General features: G+C 42.0%; 1 protein-coding gene across 1 annotated transcript in view; it reads right to left on the reverse strand.

Annotated features, from left to right (window-relative positions):
* LOC144890851 (VPS10 domain-containing receptor SorCS1-like) overlaps positions 1-18,339 on the reverse strand; it is a 244,620-nt gene that overhangs the window by 93,333 nt on the left and 132,948 nt on the right. Inside the window, exon 5 of the mRNA XM_078772716.1 lies at positions 6,274-6,407. Within this exon, the coding sequence (XP_078628842.1) occupies positions 6,274-6,407 (134 nt within the window). The remainder of the gene's footprint in view (positions 1-6,273; positions 6,408-18,339) is intronic.

The following is an 18,339-nucleotide window of genomic DNA, read 5'->3' on the forward strand; positions in this document are numbered from 1 at the left end:
AATTCTGTACAAATTAATACTTATCCTTTAGAAAAAAAAACTAGAAAGTGCAATCAGAGATTAGTGTTTTCAGTGGTTTTTAAGGTTTTTGTGTTAAAACAAATATGGCGGCAGAACAACGTGACCGATGACGTCATCATTATTTTTCTCCACCAATTTTTCCCTCGATTATGCTCAAGAAATTTCATCTTGATCGGATGAAGTTTTGTACTTATCGAATTATGATGTCATAATGGAGGCAACTATGACATCATTAACAGATGTTATTCCACATGGAAAGGTCTTTACAATGAACCATGTCTCAATTTTTTCTATGTAGTGCTTTAGGAAATATAGAGGTGCATTTTTTCGATTTTTCAAAGATGGCGGCCGAACCACGTCATCATTTTTTTTCTCCACCAATTTTTCCCTCGATTATGCTCAAGAAATTTAATCTTGATCGGATGAAGTTTTGTACTTATCGAATTATGATGTCATAATGGAGGCAACTATGACATCATTAACAGATGTTATTTCACGTGGAGAGTTCTTTACAATGAGCCATGTCTCAATTTTTTCTATTCAGCGCTTTCGGAGATATAGAGGTGCTAAGGTTTTCGTTTTTTCCAAGATGGCGGCCGAACCACGTGACCGATTACGTCATAATTATCATTAAAATATTATGCAGGTGGAGCTGCACCTATGGTGAAAATTTCCTGTCAATCGGACCAACGGTTGCAGAGAAAATCATATTTATTCTGTGCGGACATACAGACAGACCGACAGACAAACAAATGGACTCAAATGCAATACCCTCTCCTCTGGCGAGGGTAAAAAAAACTACTCTACACATGTTTATAAATGCATTTCGTAAACATCTTAACGGTGTTCCAACCTTCATTTAAAAGAGCAGTCTATCGAAAACTTTTAGTTGTATCTTGCTCTCATGAGAAGCAGGCTTTGAGTGACGGTATTAACATCACTGAAACTTGCTGCGTGGTTGCAAAATAAAGTAAGAAGCTAAGTTGAGCTGAATAAGGAGTAAAAGTGACATGGGCAGTTTCCAGGATAGCAGTTTAATTTGCTTGGAGAGTGTGCCAGCAGATTTCAGTCTGACAACATGCCCAGAGGATCACGCTGTGTTTGCAGCTCCAGTTTATAGTCAATATTCTCCAGTGGATTTCACCTTCAATGGATGTTCCAATAACATGGATGCTCTGGTGAAGAGAGCAAAGTTGTAGCAATCAATAGAAAAGGAGCTGCCAGCATGAGATGAGTTTTCAATTTAAATAAGATAATTAATTTGCTTTTATAATCAATTGTAAAACTCATCGGCAAAATTGATGCAAACCTGGAGTAAAAACCTGATGTATAATTTTTTTTTTCACAACTGAGTGGTGTTAGTTACCATGAATGGGAAACTCTTCCTGCGCTATCCTATTCCCACCTGCCAAAAAGAGCAAAATTTGCATCACTTAATTAACAACATGCACTGCGGGTCATCTGAAGACCCATAAAAACACCCAAAAAACGTCTAGAGACAGTAACGAACATTTTAATGTCATGAGACCAAATGTCATTGCTGTTTTGGATGCAGTTCTGTGATAATGATCTATTACAAATTTTGCTTTAAGCTCAAAGCACATGTGTCACAAAATTGGTCAGTTTCATGGATTGGTTTTGTATGACATTGAGAATTATTTTTTTGTTGAAGTGATGTTTGAAAGAATAGTAATTAAGTTTAGATTTAAAAAGTGACACAAACTTTGAACATAATGATGGGTTTTTGAAGCATTTAGAAAACACGTCAATCCAGAACAGCACTCAGTGGACTTCCGCCAGGCTGATTAGTTTAAGTTTAGGATTCCACCAATGGGCCGGATCTGGATCTGCACCTGAACCAACATCAAATCGGCTTTGTTCTTGTAATATAACCGACTCATCCACTAAGTTTTGTCATAACTCGTCCACAACGTTTCTTAAAGGTGAAGAATCATTAAAAAAAAATTACACACTTCTAGTATTCGGATTAAAATCTTCACCAAAATCCAATCGATTCGTCATTGTCAATTTTTGGCCAAAGAGTTCAATTTTCCTCTCATCAAACCACATAATCTTTTGCCTCATGCTTTCAGAGTCTTATACTCTGAAGGTGTATGCTCGAAAGCAAAAAGATGTATTGAAGGGAAAGGTGTATGCTGCATGTGTGAGACGTGTTATGATTTATGGGAGCGAGACATGGGTAATGAACGTAGAGCAGCAACGAAGGCTGGAAAGGGTGGAAATGCGAATGGTTCGGTGGATGTGCGGAGTATCGTTGAGAGAGAGGAAGACAAAAGATGGTTTGCGAAAGATGATGGGAATAGAGCCTGTGATTGATGCTGTGAAGAGGAACAGGTTGAGATGGTTTGGTCACGTGTTGAGGAAGGCTGAAAGTGACTGGTTGAGAAGAGTGATGGAAATAAATGTAGGAAGAAGTAGAGGACGGGGAAGACCGAGAAAGACTTGGCTAAAGATGGTGGAAGAAGAAATGCGGGCAAGGGGGTTAACAAGGGGAGATGCAGAAAATAGGGCAAAATGGAGAAGATTGTCATGGGGACCACAAGGCTAACCCCCGCTCTTGCAGGGAAAATGGCCTTAAAATGCCTGTTGTATTTAGGGTCCATAAAGAAAGAACATACGGATCCACATACATTGGCTTGAAATGTACATACATAGAAGCGAGTGTGCATACCCCAAATACCCCATCCAGACAGTCCATAGGTATGTTCCCACTGAAACATGGATGTCTGTTGTTTCTTCCTTTCTCTTTCTTTGCCCAATGATTTTCCTACATTTACATGGCCTTGGTGTAGCAACTCTACTCATTAACTTTTTCAAGGGATGTTTCTAGAAGAAAAAAACCCAATATTTCCATACCAATTATTTTCAGTTTTTTCACCTCGTCAAACGGGGACTAATTTTGCTCAAATGACAGCTTGGGCAGACGGCTGAAATTTCCTTCAAAAGTAGACCTTTCTATTTATTTATTTTATCGAAGAGCTAAATTGTTTAAAAATGTTTTTTCGACATTAAAGTATTCTGGATGAGTATTTTTTGGAATGTTTTTTGTTGTTGCGTTTTTGATGAAGGCATCCAAGTTTTTGCTGTTCATTTCAAAAGCCTGACAACCATCCACAGTTTTGAGTTATTTTTCCTCATCACACTATTATAATTCCACTTCTCCCAATACAAAATGTTCTGTGTTCTGTGCTTTTTTCAATCTTTTCAAATTCCCCTCCAAATGAGAAAACCATGGATTAGACTTGGCAAAGATGAATGCGCTGAGACCATTAGTGTTCCATGTGGACCTCTGGACGAGCAAAATGGAAATGCAAGAATTCGACAAATTAGATGTTGTCAAGTGAATGTGTGTGAACGTGCTCTGCTTGCAGCTGTCATATTATCCAGGTACCAGTTATATCGATCGTAGCAGCCAGAACACCACATGCACATTATAAAGAGTCATAGAATTACAATAAACAGACTTTGAAACAAATTTCGACAAAACAGGAGTTAAATAATCCTTATTTTTAAAGAGAAATAAACAAGTAAATAAATATACTTTCAAATAAATAAATAAATACAGTGCATAAATAAATATTGGTGTTGGTGTGGCTAACTATAACACCTCTCCTCCCATAACCCTCCATTCTACTACCCTTGCTCTCAGTTTTATTACCCTGCACTCGCGAAGCGAAAAGCGGGGTTACGCATTCAGTTACGTATGTACTTGTACCGTGTGCCATACGTGTCTGCATTTTAAAAACTACCAACGGTACCCGCCCTATTGGCGGGGCTTCAATTGGGAAGCCGAAATGAAAAGGCAAAATATCAGAAATTGAAGGCAGAAATTTTTTATTTTAAACAATTCATATAAACATCCGTCAAATCATATCACACATAAATCATCAAAATCAAAACAGTATCTTTAGAATTTCAATAAAAGCCACATCACTGTTCATATTGGTAAATATTATTCCATCGTGTTTCAAGTCGTGATATCAACTGTACGCTTTTCTTTAGGGAAAATAATTGAATGATTTTGTACCTCTTCTTCAGCTTAGAGCTTCAGGATAGAGGACATTGCTGATAAAAGTTCCTTTTCTCGAATTGCACAAATATGTGAATTGTGATTGTGTTTCATTGTGATGTTTGTGTGGCGACGGGAGATGTGTACAAAGGGCAGGGACTTAATCAACGCGAGCTGATGACTCGTGCTTACTGGGAATTCCTCGTTCATGGGACATTGTCTCAAGCCCCAGTCCCCATCACGGATGGGGCTCAGCGGTTTACCCGAGCCTGACGGCGAAGGGCAAGGTACACACTGGCCCGTCCAGTGTAGCGTGCGTGCGGCCCCGGACATCGAGGGGCATTAAACGTTCATTAAACATTAAACGTTCATTAAACATTAAACGTTCATTAAACATTAAACGTTCATTAAACATTAAACGTTCATTAAACATTAAACGTTCATTAAAGGATTACGAAACGAAAAACATTACGAAATTACGGATTGCACGAATATGTGAATTGTGATTGTGTTTCATTGTGATGTTTGTGCGGCGACGGGAGATGTGTACAAAGGGCAGGGACTTAGTCAACGCGAGCTGATGACTCGTGCTTACTGGGAATTCCTCGTTCGTGGGACACTGTCTCAAGCCCCAGTCCCCATCACGGATGGGGCTCAGCGGTTTACCCGAGCATGACGGCGAAGGGCAAGGTACACACTGTCCCGTCCAGTGTAGCGCGCGTTCGGCCCCGGACATCGAAGGGCATTAAACGTTCATTAAACATTAAACGTTCATTAAAGGATTACGAAACGAAAAACATTATAAAATTACGTTCACACCGTCACGTCAAACACTACCGTGAACACATACATCGTCACAACATCGTCACAATGAGAACATCGTCACAATGAACGTTATGTGAACGTGAATGTTATGCGGGAGTACAAACCTGAGAATTCTGGAGACCAAAGCTGAAATTGGGAAAACTAAATAGCCTATTTTACTCCCAGGGGTCCCAGGATTACCCACCCAAAATATCTTTGCGATCGGTTCAGCAGTTTTTACGGTACCTTCAAACAGACAGACGGACATTTGGTGAATTATAGTAAGATTCATTTTCTCGGCAACCGTTGGTCCGATTGACATGAAATTTTCACCATAGGAGGGCCTCCTCCTTTAGAATATTTTAATGATTATTATGACGTCGTAGGTCACATGGTGCAGGCGCCATCTTGGAAAAACGTCGCACCTCTATATCTCTGAAACTACTCCATGGTAAAAATTGAGACCCAGCTCATTGTCAACTACTCCCCATGGGGAATAGGATATGTTAATGATGATTTCATAGGTGCCTTCGTTATGACGTCATAATTTGACAAATACAACACTTATCCATCCGATCATTATTAATTCTTTTTCAGCAACGGTTGGTCTGATGGGCAGGAAATTTTCACCATAGGAGCGCCTCCTCCTTCAGAATATTTTAATGATAATCATGATGTCATAGGTCATGTGGTACAGGCGCCATCTTGGAAAAACCGAAAAATGTTGCACCTCAATATCTCCAAAATCGCTGCATGGAAAAAATTGAAACGTGGCTCATTGTAGAGAACTCCATATGGGGAATAGGTGTTCTCAACGAGCCGTCATTGGTGCCATAATTATGACGTCATAATTCGACAGGGACAACGCTTAGTCTGATCAGTTTGAAATGTATTGAGCGTGATCTATGCAACAATTTATATTAGAGAATATAAATTGATGATGTCATCGCTCATGTGGTCTGGCAGCCATATTGGATCAAAGGAAAAAAAATGTTCAAAAACAGAAGAGCTGGCTCGCAACAAGTTGACTGCGCAGGGTAAGTATTCTATGAACACCATCTAGTTAATACAGTGGCCTACCAGTATTTCAAATGGAGAATGTTCAGTATACTCAATAGAAGACTGAGGAGGGTATGTTTATAAAGTGTTTAATTTTTTACAACAATGTGTTTGACATTAAAGTATTCTGAATTGATAACTTTTGAACACTGTGTTCATTTGTGGGTGGATTGGGGTGGAAGTGGGTAAGTAAGGGGTATGGTGGTATGGTTCAGCTGATCCCCACCTATCCAATGTGGATGTGAGATGACTGCATGAGATTCAATTAAATGTTTTTGCAAACAAACACAGACAAGACAAATTAATGGGAATGGTTGGAAGTGCAAAACCTCTGTAGTGTTGTAGCAACCCCAACATACCTGAGTACTGTTGCCAAACCACCAGGAGTAAAGCAATGGTTCCCTTGTCTCTGGTTGCACCCTCGCTGTCAACGTGAATGGGTGGTTTTTAACGACCACCAATGGGGCAGCTAATATCACACTGGTCAAGGGCTCTGCGTACCACACAATGTACATACACATAGGTGCAAGTTAAATTCGTGTGGGAATAGTTGCAGCACAGTAATATATGTATCTATTCCTGATTATTTAATATTATATATGTATATATATGTATATACATATATTGCTACTGATCCAAGTTTCAGTGTTTACCATGAGGGGACTTCTTGAACTCCTCCCGGACTCCCAGCCTTGAGGCCACAGGTTGCGGATAACTTCGTGGTCAGGCTGGTTGCTAATCAAACACCAATGCCAATCAGGCAACCAAATCTCCCAGGGTCCTCTGTCTGACACCGTTTACCAACCAAACCAAATCTGGCCAACCTAACCGGGGGTCGCGCCCTCGGTTAGTACTCGCCTTATCTCATCTAATTAGGGGCAGCTGAGTGAACTGCTGAGTACATTCCGGCTAATGTTGTGGAGCCAATTGGTTGGGGGCAGTATGTCCCTGCTATGACTAGTACACCTTAATCGAGTCAATAGGAAAGAGACAAAATGAGCAGGATGAACACGACTGTTTACCATTTTTGCAAAAAGTCTTTACAAGTACGGAAGACCCACAACACATTTACAAAGCAATTATTAATACAAGCAAAAGGGATAATAAAAGAAACCAAACAGTTAACAATCACAACCACAAAAGTCTTGCTTACCTTTGCTCTTAAACCCTTTGCCAATCTTACTTATTTAACGACAAATGTTACATGTGCCCAGCAGGATCATCCTCTGGGAAAGGTATATAGGAAGAGAAGAAGAGGGGGAGAATGAGTTCAGGACTTGTGTCAGCCCTTGTCTTACTTGGGCACCGTCGACGGATGGGTACCGATCCTGATAGAGGTGGGGGGGGGGGGGGGGGGGCGAGGGGGGGATTGATCAGTATGATAGTGAAGTGTGGTGCAGTGCAGTGCAGTGCATCTTCATCCTCCACTAGAGATCTCTGCGTGACCTGCATACCTTTCACCATTTGCACCGCGCCTCGCGTCCAGCACAACAAAGGTTGCCCACACAGGGCAACCGTCTTTCCCTTAGTGGAAAGTGGGCTTCTGAGATGACGCCATGCACACCCTCCTCCCGCCTTTCAACCTTACCGGCGCTTCGTGCCTAGTGCAATCCTGGTCACTCCATCAGGGCAATGGTCTTTCCCTCAGTGCTACGCAAGTTTCTCCTCAGATGATAGGAAAGGGATACACCTTCTCCACAGATGATCTCCGGCTTGGACACCAATCTGGTTGTTTTTAGACGAGATTTTGTTATCAGTTCCGAATTGGCATTGATGGAATGTGTGGTGGGCGTGTATCACGTGATATTTAGTGTTGCCCATGTTCGAAGTTAAGGTTATGATGGGATGCATGCACAAATACTGCACGTGCGCTACAACTATCACAAATTGTCCATGGAGGTCTGGTGCTTAAAGGCCTACCTCGTGCTGTTCTTGCATCAGTCAACTAACGTCAGCAATGGCAATGCCCTGAATGTGGCTGTTTGAGAGGGAGAGAGCCATTGGACAACTGCAAGCTGGTGAGAGTGGCACTTGCCGAGTTTCCAACACTTTCAACGTCCATATATCAACCATTTATCGTCTCCAGGAGAGATTCAATGCAACCAACAGCACCAATGACCACCAACGCTCAGGCAGACCAAGCATGATGACAGCATGTCAGGATTGACACATTCATCACATTCACCTGCAACAACGCTTCCAGTCAGCCAGTGAAATGGCCCGTAACTCATTAAGGCCAAGCCTTAAATACAGAAGAACTGCATTGATAGAAAAGTTTAAAAAAAGTAAAGTTCAGCAAGCTTTTCATTGTTTATTTTGCCAATTATTGCGGGATCGAATTAAACAATTAAGTTACGTCGAATGACACAATCACATCTTCAGTTTGAAGCTGGACATCTTTCAGTATCTGGAAGAATTGTTTGGCAGACTTGACTGTTGTTGTATCTCCCTCAACGAGCTGCTTCAACTTCCGGGATAATCACTTTGCCACGCCATAAGTCGGGGTCTCTCTGAGTGAAACAACAGGTCAAAGTGGGACACTTGGCTTATGAATGTTCGGTAGACTATACAGACGTGCCATTGCAGCATTGGTTGGCTTCATTTGTTGCCAGTCACCACCGGTTATTACCCTTAGACACTTCAACTTGATAAGCATTCGACTGATCTTTCCCGTGAAAGTTTTCATCAGATGTGACTGCAGCATAACGTAAGCTTCTTCATCCTCCAGCAATAGGTTCATTTTCTGTGAATATTGTCTTGTCCACGACGACAGTAGGTTTGTCCTTATCGGCTGGCAAAATGACAATATTTGGATCCGCTTTAAGGATGCTGTTGGCATTGGCTTTGGTTGAAGTTAAATATGGTTGAGGCTTATGCACAGTATGAAGAGAAGATACACGTTGTTGAATGGCATGCTTCATATCTTCTGTTGTTTCTATTTGTGAAAGGTCACTTTCAAGGCACGATACAAAATCAATCGGCCTGGCATCTGCTGTGTTGAAACAAGGTTCATGTCTCAGCACGTTACTCTCTTGCGCTGTAGGTTGTTTGGAAGACAGATTATGTGCAATAGGATCACCCATATCATTCCATGAGAGCAGCTTCAAATTGACTATCTTTCTGTCAAGTACAAATTTCCTTTCTTCACGTCTGGTTCATGTCGGCACACGAATTCCAGCTCCAACTGCTTCATAATGTCTGTATTCAATATAAATTGGCAGGTTTCTTTCTTCTGTTGAAATGTAGCTTTGCAATTTTGTATACAGCTGTAGAGATGTACGTGTATATACGTATGTGTTTATATATATATATATATATATATATATATATATATATATCTATCTATAATTCCAGCAATCTCTGTGTGTCTGTCTGTGTGTCTGTGTGTCTGTGACCGCTGTTTCTCGACAACCACGGGTCCGATATACTTGAAACTTGCCAGGTATATTGCTGGGGACCCGAGGATGTGCCTTTTCAAGGTTTGTAATTAATCGGACAAGTACCTACCGAGCTATGTCCAAAAAACGCTTCAACCAATCAGAGAGCAGCGAGCTATCACGTGTGCCGAACCGTTAATGCAATGCAAGCGTTAATGCGTTAATGCAAGGCTTTTCTTTTTTTCCCTCTTCTCTTTCTACTTTTCCTTGCGATTAAATTGCAAACAGCCAAAATACGTTGGCGCTAATTGAATAATTGGCCATTAACACTAAAATAATCGTAACTGCGATATGCCAACTTCCGGACAGTGCAGCCTTCCATGTTGTTGTTGTTTGCAGCAGCTGTTTGCAGCAAGGCAAGGCTTTTCTTTTTTTCCCTCTTCTCTTTCTACTTTTCCTTGCGATTAAATTGCAAAAAGCCAAAATACGTTGGCGATAATTGAATAATTGGGCATTAATAGATAGATAGATAGATATGCGATATGCGAACTTCCGGACAGTGTGCGCGTTACGAGCTGACCGCCATTACGGTACGTAATTCGATTTCTTATGCGCATTATTTCTCCCAATTCAGTCAGAGCGAAGGGCGGAAGCGAAGAGCGTTGTTATTTTTTGTTTACGGGCGTACGGGCGGGGTAGAGCGTACGGGTAGCGTTTTTTTTTTTTTTTGGCAAGGAACGGGCACCCACGTACGGGCAATGCCCTAGTATCTATAATTCCAGTAATCTCTGTCTGTACGTTTGTACGTTTGTCTGTGACCGCTGTTTCTCGACAACCACGGGTCCGATATACTTTTAACTTGCCAGGTATATTGCTGGGGACCCGAGGATGTGCCTTTTCAAGGTTTCATATTAATCGGACAATTACTTACCGAGCTATGTCCAAAAAACGATTCAACCAATCAGAGAGCTTGCAGAGGGCTTTGCGAATGGACCAAACCATTCATGTAAATAGAGGGGGGGGGGGTTCTGTGGTCGTTGCGAATGGACCAAACCATTCACATCGAATCATCGAATCACATCGAATGGACCAAACCGTTCGCTTTGGACCAAACCATTGCATGTAAATAGAGAGGGGGGGTTCTGTGGTCGTTGCGAATGGACCAAACCATTCATGTAAATAGAGGGGGGGGGGGGGGTTCTGTGGTCGTTACTGCCACGTGGTTTCAAAGTTTTTTTTTGTTGTTGTTGTTTGCACGCATGTTTTTTTGCACCCACGTACGGGCACGCCCTAGGATGTTTACACACACACACCCCTACACAAATTTTTTTTTTTTTTTTTTTTGGCAAGGAACGGGCACCCACGTACGGGCACGTCCTAGCTTATATATAGTACGGGCATGCCCTAGTATCTATAATTCCATTAATCTCTGTGTGTATGTGTGTATGTGTGTATGTGTGTTTGTATGTTTGTCTGTGACCGCTGTTTCTCGACAACCACGGGTCCGATATACTTGAAACTTGCCAGGTATATTGCTGGGGACCCGAGGATGTGCCTTTTCAAGGTTTCATATTAATCGGACAAGTACTTACCGAGCTATGGCGATTTCTTTACCAAACACCGCAAGCCGTTCGCTTTGGACCAAACCATTTCATGTAAATAGAGGGGGGGGTTCTGTGGTCGTTGCGAATGGACCAAACCATTCATGTAAATAGAGGGGGGGGGGGGGGGTTCTGTGGTCGTTACTGCCACGTGGTTTCAAAGTTTTTTTTTGTTGTTGTTGTTTGCACGCATGTTTTTTTGCACCCACGTACGGGCACGCCCTAGGATGTTTACACACACACACCCCTACACAAATTTTTTTTTTTTTTTTTTTTGGCAAGGAACGGGCACCCACGTACGGGCACGTCCTAGCTTATATATAGTACGGGCATGCCCTAGTATATAACAACAACAACAGCCCTTTTTAAGGCCATTTTTCTCTGCGAGGGCAGGGGTTAGACTTGTGGGCCCCATAACAATCATCAAGGTTCCCGTTTTGAGGCAATGTTTTTATGGCCGGATGCCCTTCCTGACGCCAACCCATTAGTTGCCTCTTACGACGCAGGGATGAATGAATGAATGATCGTTTTAAGTCCACTTTTCCCTGCCAAAGCGGGGGTTAGCCTTGCAGGTCACATGACAATCATGGTTCCCTTTTTGAGGCAACGTTTTTACAGCCGGATGCCCTTCCTGACACCAACCCTTAGTTACCTCTTACGATGCGCAGGGATATGGTGTACCTATTCTAAATCGGGGTACACACCGGGATCATTCATCACAGCAAGCTGGTACTCAATTTGCCGACCTCGGAAGGATGACGGGCTGAGTCAACTTCCCTGGTGTTACAGTCACGTGAAAAAGTAAGTACACCCCATGTAAAGTTTTGACTTTTTCAACATATTTCAACATACAGCTATTTGATCTTCATTTCAACAATATTGATAGACAAAGGTGATATAATATAACAAATATCATGAAACATTTACATTTTGTAGTCCATTGTATAATTTAAATAAACATAAATGCAAATTTCGCATGTGGAAAAAGTAAGTACACCCCGACATTTATCACTACTTCAAATACAGAAAATTTGAATCAGGTGCACCAGCTCAGGTGCAAATGATTAGAACATCGTTAAGAGAGGATCTTAGAGGAACCTGTCTTATTTAAACCTCAGACATTTAGTTTGGTTTGCTCTTTGTTGTTGAAGTGTGCGGCGTCACCATGCCTAGATCAAAAGAGCTCTCTGAGGCCTTCAGAAAGAAGTTTATAGATGGCTACGAGTCTGGGAAGGGATTTAAAAAGATCTCCAAACAATTTGAAATCAATCATTCGACTGTCCGGAAGATCATCTACAAGTGGAGAAGATTCCAAAAAACTGCCAACTTGTTCAGGCCAGGCCGCCCCAGCTAGTTCAGCCCGAGAGCAGACCGCAAGATGCTGAAAGAAGTCTCTAAGAACCCCAGAATGTCATCACGGGACCTACAGGTAGCTCTTGCCACTGTTGATGGCAAAGTGCATGAGTCTACCATTAGAAAGTGGCTGCACAAATTTGATCTACATGGGAGGTGTGCCAGGAGGAAACCTTTGCTGTCCAGAAAGAACATCAGGGCAAGACTAAAGTTTGCCAATGAACACCAAGGCAAAGACCAGCACTTCTGGAACAATGTGCTCTGGACAGATAAGTCAAAGGTGGAGCTGTTTGGCCACAGTACCAGAAGACATGTTTGGCGAAAACCAAAGACAGCATTTGACCACAAGAACCTGATACCAACTGTAAAGCATGGTGGTGGAAATATTATGGTTTGGGGCAGCCTTGCTGCATCAGGCCCTGGGCAGCACACCATAATATAATCCACTATGAATTCTTCATTGTACCAGAGGGTGCTTGAGGATAATGTGAGGCCATCTGTCGGAAAGTTGAAGCTCAACCAAAGGTGGACCTTGCAACATGACAATGACCCTAAACATACCAGTAAATCCACCAAGGAATGGCTGAAAAGAAAGAAATGGAGGGTTCTGGAATGGCCAAGTCAAAGCCCGGATCTAAATCCCATCGAGATGTTGTGGGGGGATTTGAAACGAGCTGTGCATGCAAGAAACCCCTCAAACATTGCACAGCTGAAATAATTCTGCATGGAGGAGTGGGCAAAAATTTCTCCCAGTCGATGTCAGAGACTGGTAGACAGTTATAAGAAACGCCTACTTGAGGTTGTTTCTGCCAACGGGGGCAATGCCACCTAATAGAGCCAAGGGTGTACTTACTTTTTCCACATGTGAAATTTGCATTTATGTCTATTTAAATTATACAATGGACTACAAAATGTAAATGTTTCATGATATTTGTTATATTAGATCACCTTTATATATCAATATTGTGGAAATGAAGATCAAATAGCTGTATGTTGAAATATGTTGAAAAAGTTAAAACTTTACATGGGGTGTACTTACTTTTTCACGTGACTGTAATTCAGTGATCGACCAGGATTCAAACTCAGGTTCCTAGGATCCCAAGCCAGCACCCTAACCGCCAAGCCAACACCAGGCTATATATATAGTCGGAAAAACACTGAGCAAGAGCGATTCGAGGCAGTCGGCATCGCAAGGAAGAGAATCGGCATTGGTGGTGAACTGGGTCTGCGTTGTGCTTCACCGGGACGGTAGAGGGACTCGCAGGAGAACTGGCCGCAAGAAGTACCTGACGTTGGGACGTCGAGGAGCATGAGTCCTCACCAGTTTGTGCACTTCCCGTGCGGTGGTTTGGCAGTGACGAATGTCAAGCCGCTCGTTGAGAACAGAGCTAAGGGCCGGCCGGCAGAATCATTATTTATTTTATTTTATCATTCCCTTGTTTGTTTATGCATCTGAATGGAGATGTCTCAAATTAGGAAATCGTTTTTACCTCATTCATTTTATTTGGTTTACCATTACTTTTAATAAATTCATTATTTGTTAAATTTTACTTTTCTTGTCCTGGTTCGTTTCTTTGTTTTGTGGATTCGGAATAACCCAGTGTGTTCCCGATCAGATAAGACCTTGAACCTTCCCTGCGCGCCAGAAATAATCCTGCCAAGTTTGAAATACGCCTCGGAGTTAAAGCTCGTTCCGGTCATTCATCCTCTTGGGGTGTTAACCCAGGGGACGCAACAGTATGTATGTATGTCTTTATGTATGTATGCATGCATATAATGTATGTATATCTATCTATAATTCCAGTAATCTCTGTTTGTACGTCTGTACGTTTGTACGTCTGTTTGTCTGTGACCGCTGTTTCTCGACAACCACGGGTCCGATATACTTTTTACTTGCCAGGTATATTGCTGGGGACCCGAGGATGTGCCTTTTCAAGGTTTCATATTAATCGGACAATTACTTACCGAGCTATGTCCAAAAAACGATTCAACCAATCAGAGAGCAGCGAACGATCGCGTGTGCCGAACGTGGAGGACACACTCTGCCTCGGATGGCACATTTGAGAGCGTATTCATTTATTTCACGTTTGCAAACTATGTTGGCGTTAAACTATGTTTTAAAACTAATAAAACCGAATTTGCGATTCATTCGCTTTCCTGCGCGTTTGTGCACGCGATGGCGATTTCTTTACCAAACTCCGGAAGCCGTTCGCTTTGGACCAAACCATTGCATGTAAATAGAGGGGGGGGATTGTCACCGTACTCGCAAGCCGTTCGCTTTGGACCAAACCATTTCATGGGGGGATATAATTTTAGATATAGATATAGTACGGGCAATGCCCTAGTATATATAATATATATATATATATATATATATATATATATATATATATATATATATATATATATATATACATACACACCGTGCATTCAGAAAGTATTCAGACCCCTTCACTTTTTTCACATTTTGTTATGTAGTAGCCTTATGCTGAAATCGTTTAAATTCATTTTTTCCCTCATCAATCTACACTCAATACCCCACAATGACAAAGAGAAAGCAGGATTTTTGAATGTTTTGCAAATTTATTAAAAATAAAACTTTTTGCCCTTTGTGAAAAGCCCTTTTTTTTGCCCTTTTTCCCTCAAAAAAAAAAACCCCTTTGCTATGACACTTGAAATTTAGCTCAGGTGCCTCCCATTTCTCTTGATCATCTTTGAGATGTTTCTACACCTTGATGGGAGTCCACCTGTGGTAAATTCAATTGATTGGACATGATTTGGAAAGGCACAAACCTGTCTACATAAGGTCTCACAGCTGATAATGCATGTCAGAGCAAAAACGAAGCCATGAGGTTGTAGGAACCTGCAGAGCTCAGAGACAGGATTGTGTCGAGGCACAGATCTGAGGAAGCCTACAAAAAAAAATTCTGCTGCATTGAAAGTTCCCAAGAGCACAGTGGCCTCCATAATTCTTAAATGGAAGAAGTTTGGAACAACCAGGACTCTTCCTCGAGCTGGCCGCCCGGCCAAACTGAGCAATCGGGGGAGAAGGGCCTTGGTAAGAAAGGTGACCAAGAACCCGATGGTCACTCTGCCTGAGCTCCAGAGATCCTGTGTGGAGATGGGAGAAACTTCCAGAAGGACAACCATCACTGCAGCACTCCACCGATCTGGGCTTTATGGCAGAGTGGTCAGACGGAAGCCTCTCCTCAGTGAAAGACACATGAAAGCCCGCTTGGAGTTTGCAAAAAAGCACCTAAAGGACTCTCAGACTGTGAGAAACAAGATTGAACTGTTTGGCTTCATGATGTCATAAATTTAATATTTCAATACAAATGGGTCATATATCATGTGCATGCAATTTCAGATTTTTAGGATAAGGAATTCGATTGAAACATTTTTGGCTGGTATACCACTTCACCGATGATGTCATCATTATCACGCTTTTGTTCCCCATTGGGAGTACTTGACAATGTGCCAAGTTTCAAAATTTTCATTCAGCTGTTTCCGAGAAATAATATTTTTATTATTTGCTTTTAATCCAAGATGGCTGCTATACCACGTGACCGTACGGACGGACGGACAGATGGACGTATGGACAGACAGACAACCCGAAAAACATAATGCCTCCGGAGACTTTGTCGGCAGGGGCATAAAAACATTGGCTGCGCCATCTCCACCAAAACTTTGCATACGTATTGGGGGTACCAAGGGGCAGGTCATGGGCACATCCCCCACACTGCCTCAGCTCTCGACTCCAGGCCAAGTCTCTGTCTGGCAGCGACTCTCCACTCGACTCACAACAGACTCACAGACTGATTCACCTCAATGCATCCAGGAGAAACTTCAGCATTGCCTCATCATGGCCACACCCCTGGCCACGTGGTCTCCTCCCCAATGTCACGTATGCCAAAGCCCCACCTATTTAGGTGCTATTACCACGAAGCATGTGGCCAGGACTTAAATGAGACTTGGTGCCAACCTTTTGCAGTCTCAAAGGAAAAACCTTATTTTAATTCAAATAAGTTTAAATATTTGTTTTTAAGGTGTGACTGTGATTGCCATAGTAAAGTGAGGTACAAGCAACTGTTGAGCAACAATTCACTCACTGGTAGCGAATCATAAAAAAAATCATAGCATTGCAGGAGCTGTCCATGAATTGTTTTAAAATTTAGGGATAAACCCTTGCCCATACCTCATGCATGTTGCATGTTAATCCTCGATTGCTGCCCTGACCCGAGACATTTTCAATCAAACGCTTTATGTGTGGATTCCAGCTTTGTTGATTTTTTTTACTAACTTCTGCAGAATTATATTAACGTGGTTAAGTGAAAGCTGCAAACGAATGCATGAGAAGCTTGCGATGGAAAATGAGATCAATGCTTGAATCATGAGTTGAAGCGCACCCGTGGAGTACAGCAAGCTAGCCTTAAAATTGAAAACTTTAAGCACACCTTTTCATCAAGGATGAAATTTTTGTAATGTCAAACTACCTCTTGCTATGCCTACTGGATGCAATATTCACAGATAATATAGTTGCCCTTGGTCAGTGGATTTCACGCAAGGTTTAGATACAAGGAAACAAAGTCCCAAAGCATACTTGTACTGGCGGATACATTAGAAAGCTAACGGTTGTAGCTGAAGATGTTTTATTTCGATAGTTGTTTTGCATTCAATGGAGCTACAGTGCCTTCAGAAAGTATTCACACCCCTTGACTTTTTCACATTTTGTTGAGTTACAGCCTGAACTAAAAATGGATTAAATTGAGATTTTTTTGGTCACTGATCCACACATAATACCCTATTAAGTTAAAGTGGATTTTTAGAAGAATGTTTTACAAGTTAATTAAAAATAAAAAGCTGAAATATCTTGAGTCAATAGGTATTCAACCCCTTTGTTATGACACTCCAAATTGAGCTCAGGTGCATCCAATTTCCTTTGATCATCCTTGAGGTGTTTCCACAACTTGATTGCAGTCCACCTGTGGCAAATTCAATTGATTGGACATGATTTAGAAAGAAACACACCTTTCAATATAAGGTCCTACACGAGACAATGCATGCCAGAGCAAGAACTTTACCATGAAGTCCAAGGAACTGTCTGTAGAACTCCAAGGTCGAATTGTGAGAAGGCATTAGTCTGGGGAAGGGTATAAAACAATTTCTAGAGTGTTGAAAGATCCCAAGAGCACAATGAGCTCCATCATTATGAAATGGAAAGAATATGGAACGACCAGAATCTTCCTAGAACTGGCCATCCAACCAAACTGAGCAACCGGGCAAGAAGGATCTTGGTCAGGGAGGTGACCAAGAACCCAATGACCACTCTGACATAACAACAGAGTTCCTTGGCTGAGATGGGAGAACCTTCCGGAAGGACAACAGTCTCTGCAGCACTTCACAAATTTAGGCTCTATGGGAGAGTGGCCAGATGGAAGCTACTTCTCAGAAAAAGGCACATGACAGCACGCCTGGTGTTTGCAAAACGGCACGTGAACCACTCAGAGCATGAGGGAAAATAGTATGTGGTCTGATGAGACGAATATTGAACTCTTTGGGAAAGTGCTATGTCTGGCAGAAACCGAGCACAGCTCATCACCCATCTAACACCACCCCGAATGTGAAGCATGGCGGTGGTGGCAGCATCATGCTACGGGAATGCTTTTCAGCAGCAGGGACTGGGGGACTTGTATGGATAGAGGGAAAAATGAATGGAGCCAAATACAGGCAAATCATTGAGGGGAAGTTGCTTCAGAGGGCAAAAAACCTTAGACTGCGGCAAAGATTTATGTTCTAGCAGGACAATGACCCCAAGCAAGTCAAAGAAACACTTGAATGGCTTCAGAACAAGAATGTGAAAGTCCTTGAGTGACCCAGCCAAAGCCCAGACTTGAATCGCATTGAGAATCTGTGGAAAGACTTGAAGATTGCTGTTCACAGACGCTCCCCATCCAACTTGACCAAACTTGAGCATATCTGTAAGGAAGAATGGAAGAAACTCCCCAAATTCAGATGCGTAAAGGTGATAGAGACATATCAAGAAGACTCGAAACTGTAATCGTTGCCAAAGATGATTCTACGAAGTATTGACTTA

The sequence above is a fragment of the Myxine glutinosa genome, chromosome 2 (genome assembly GCF_964187855.1).
Source record: "Myxine glutinosa chromosome 2, kmMyxGlut1.1, whole genome shotgun sequence".
NCBI lineage: Eukaryota > Metazoa > Chordata > Myxini > Myxiniformes > Myxinidae > Myxine > Myxine glutinosa.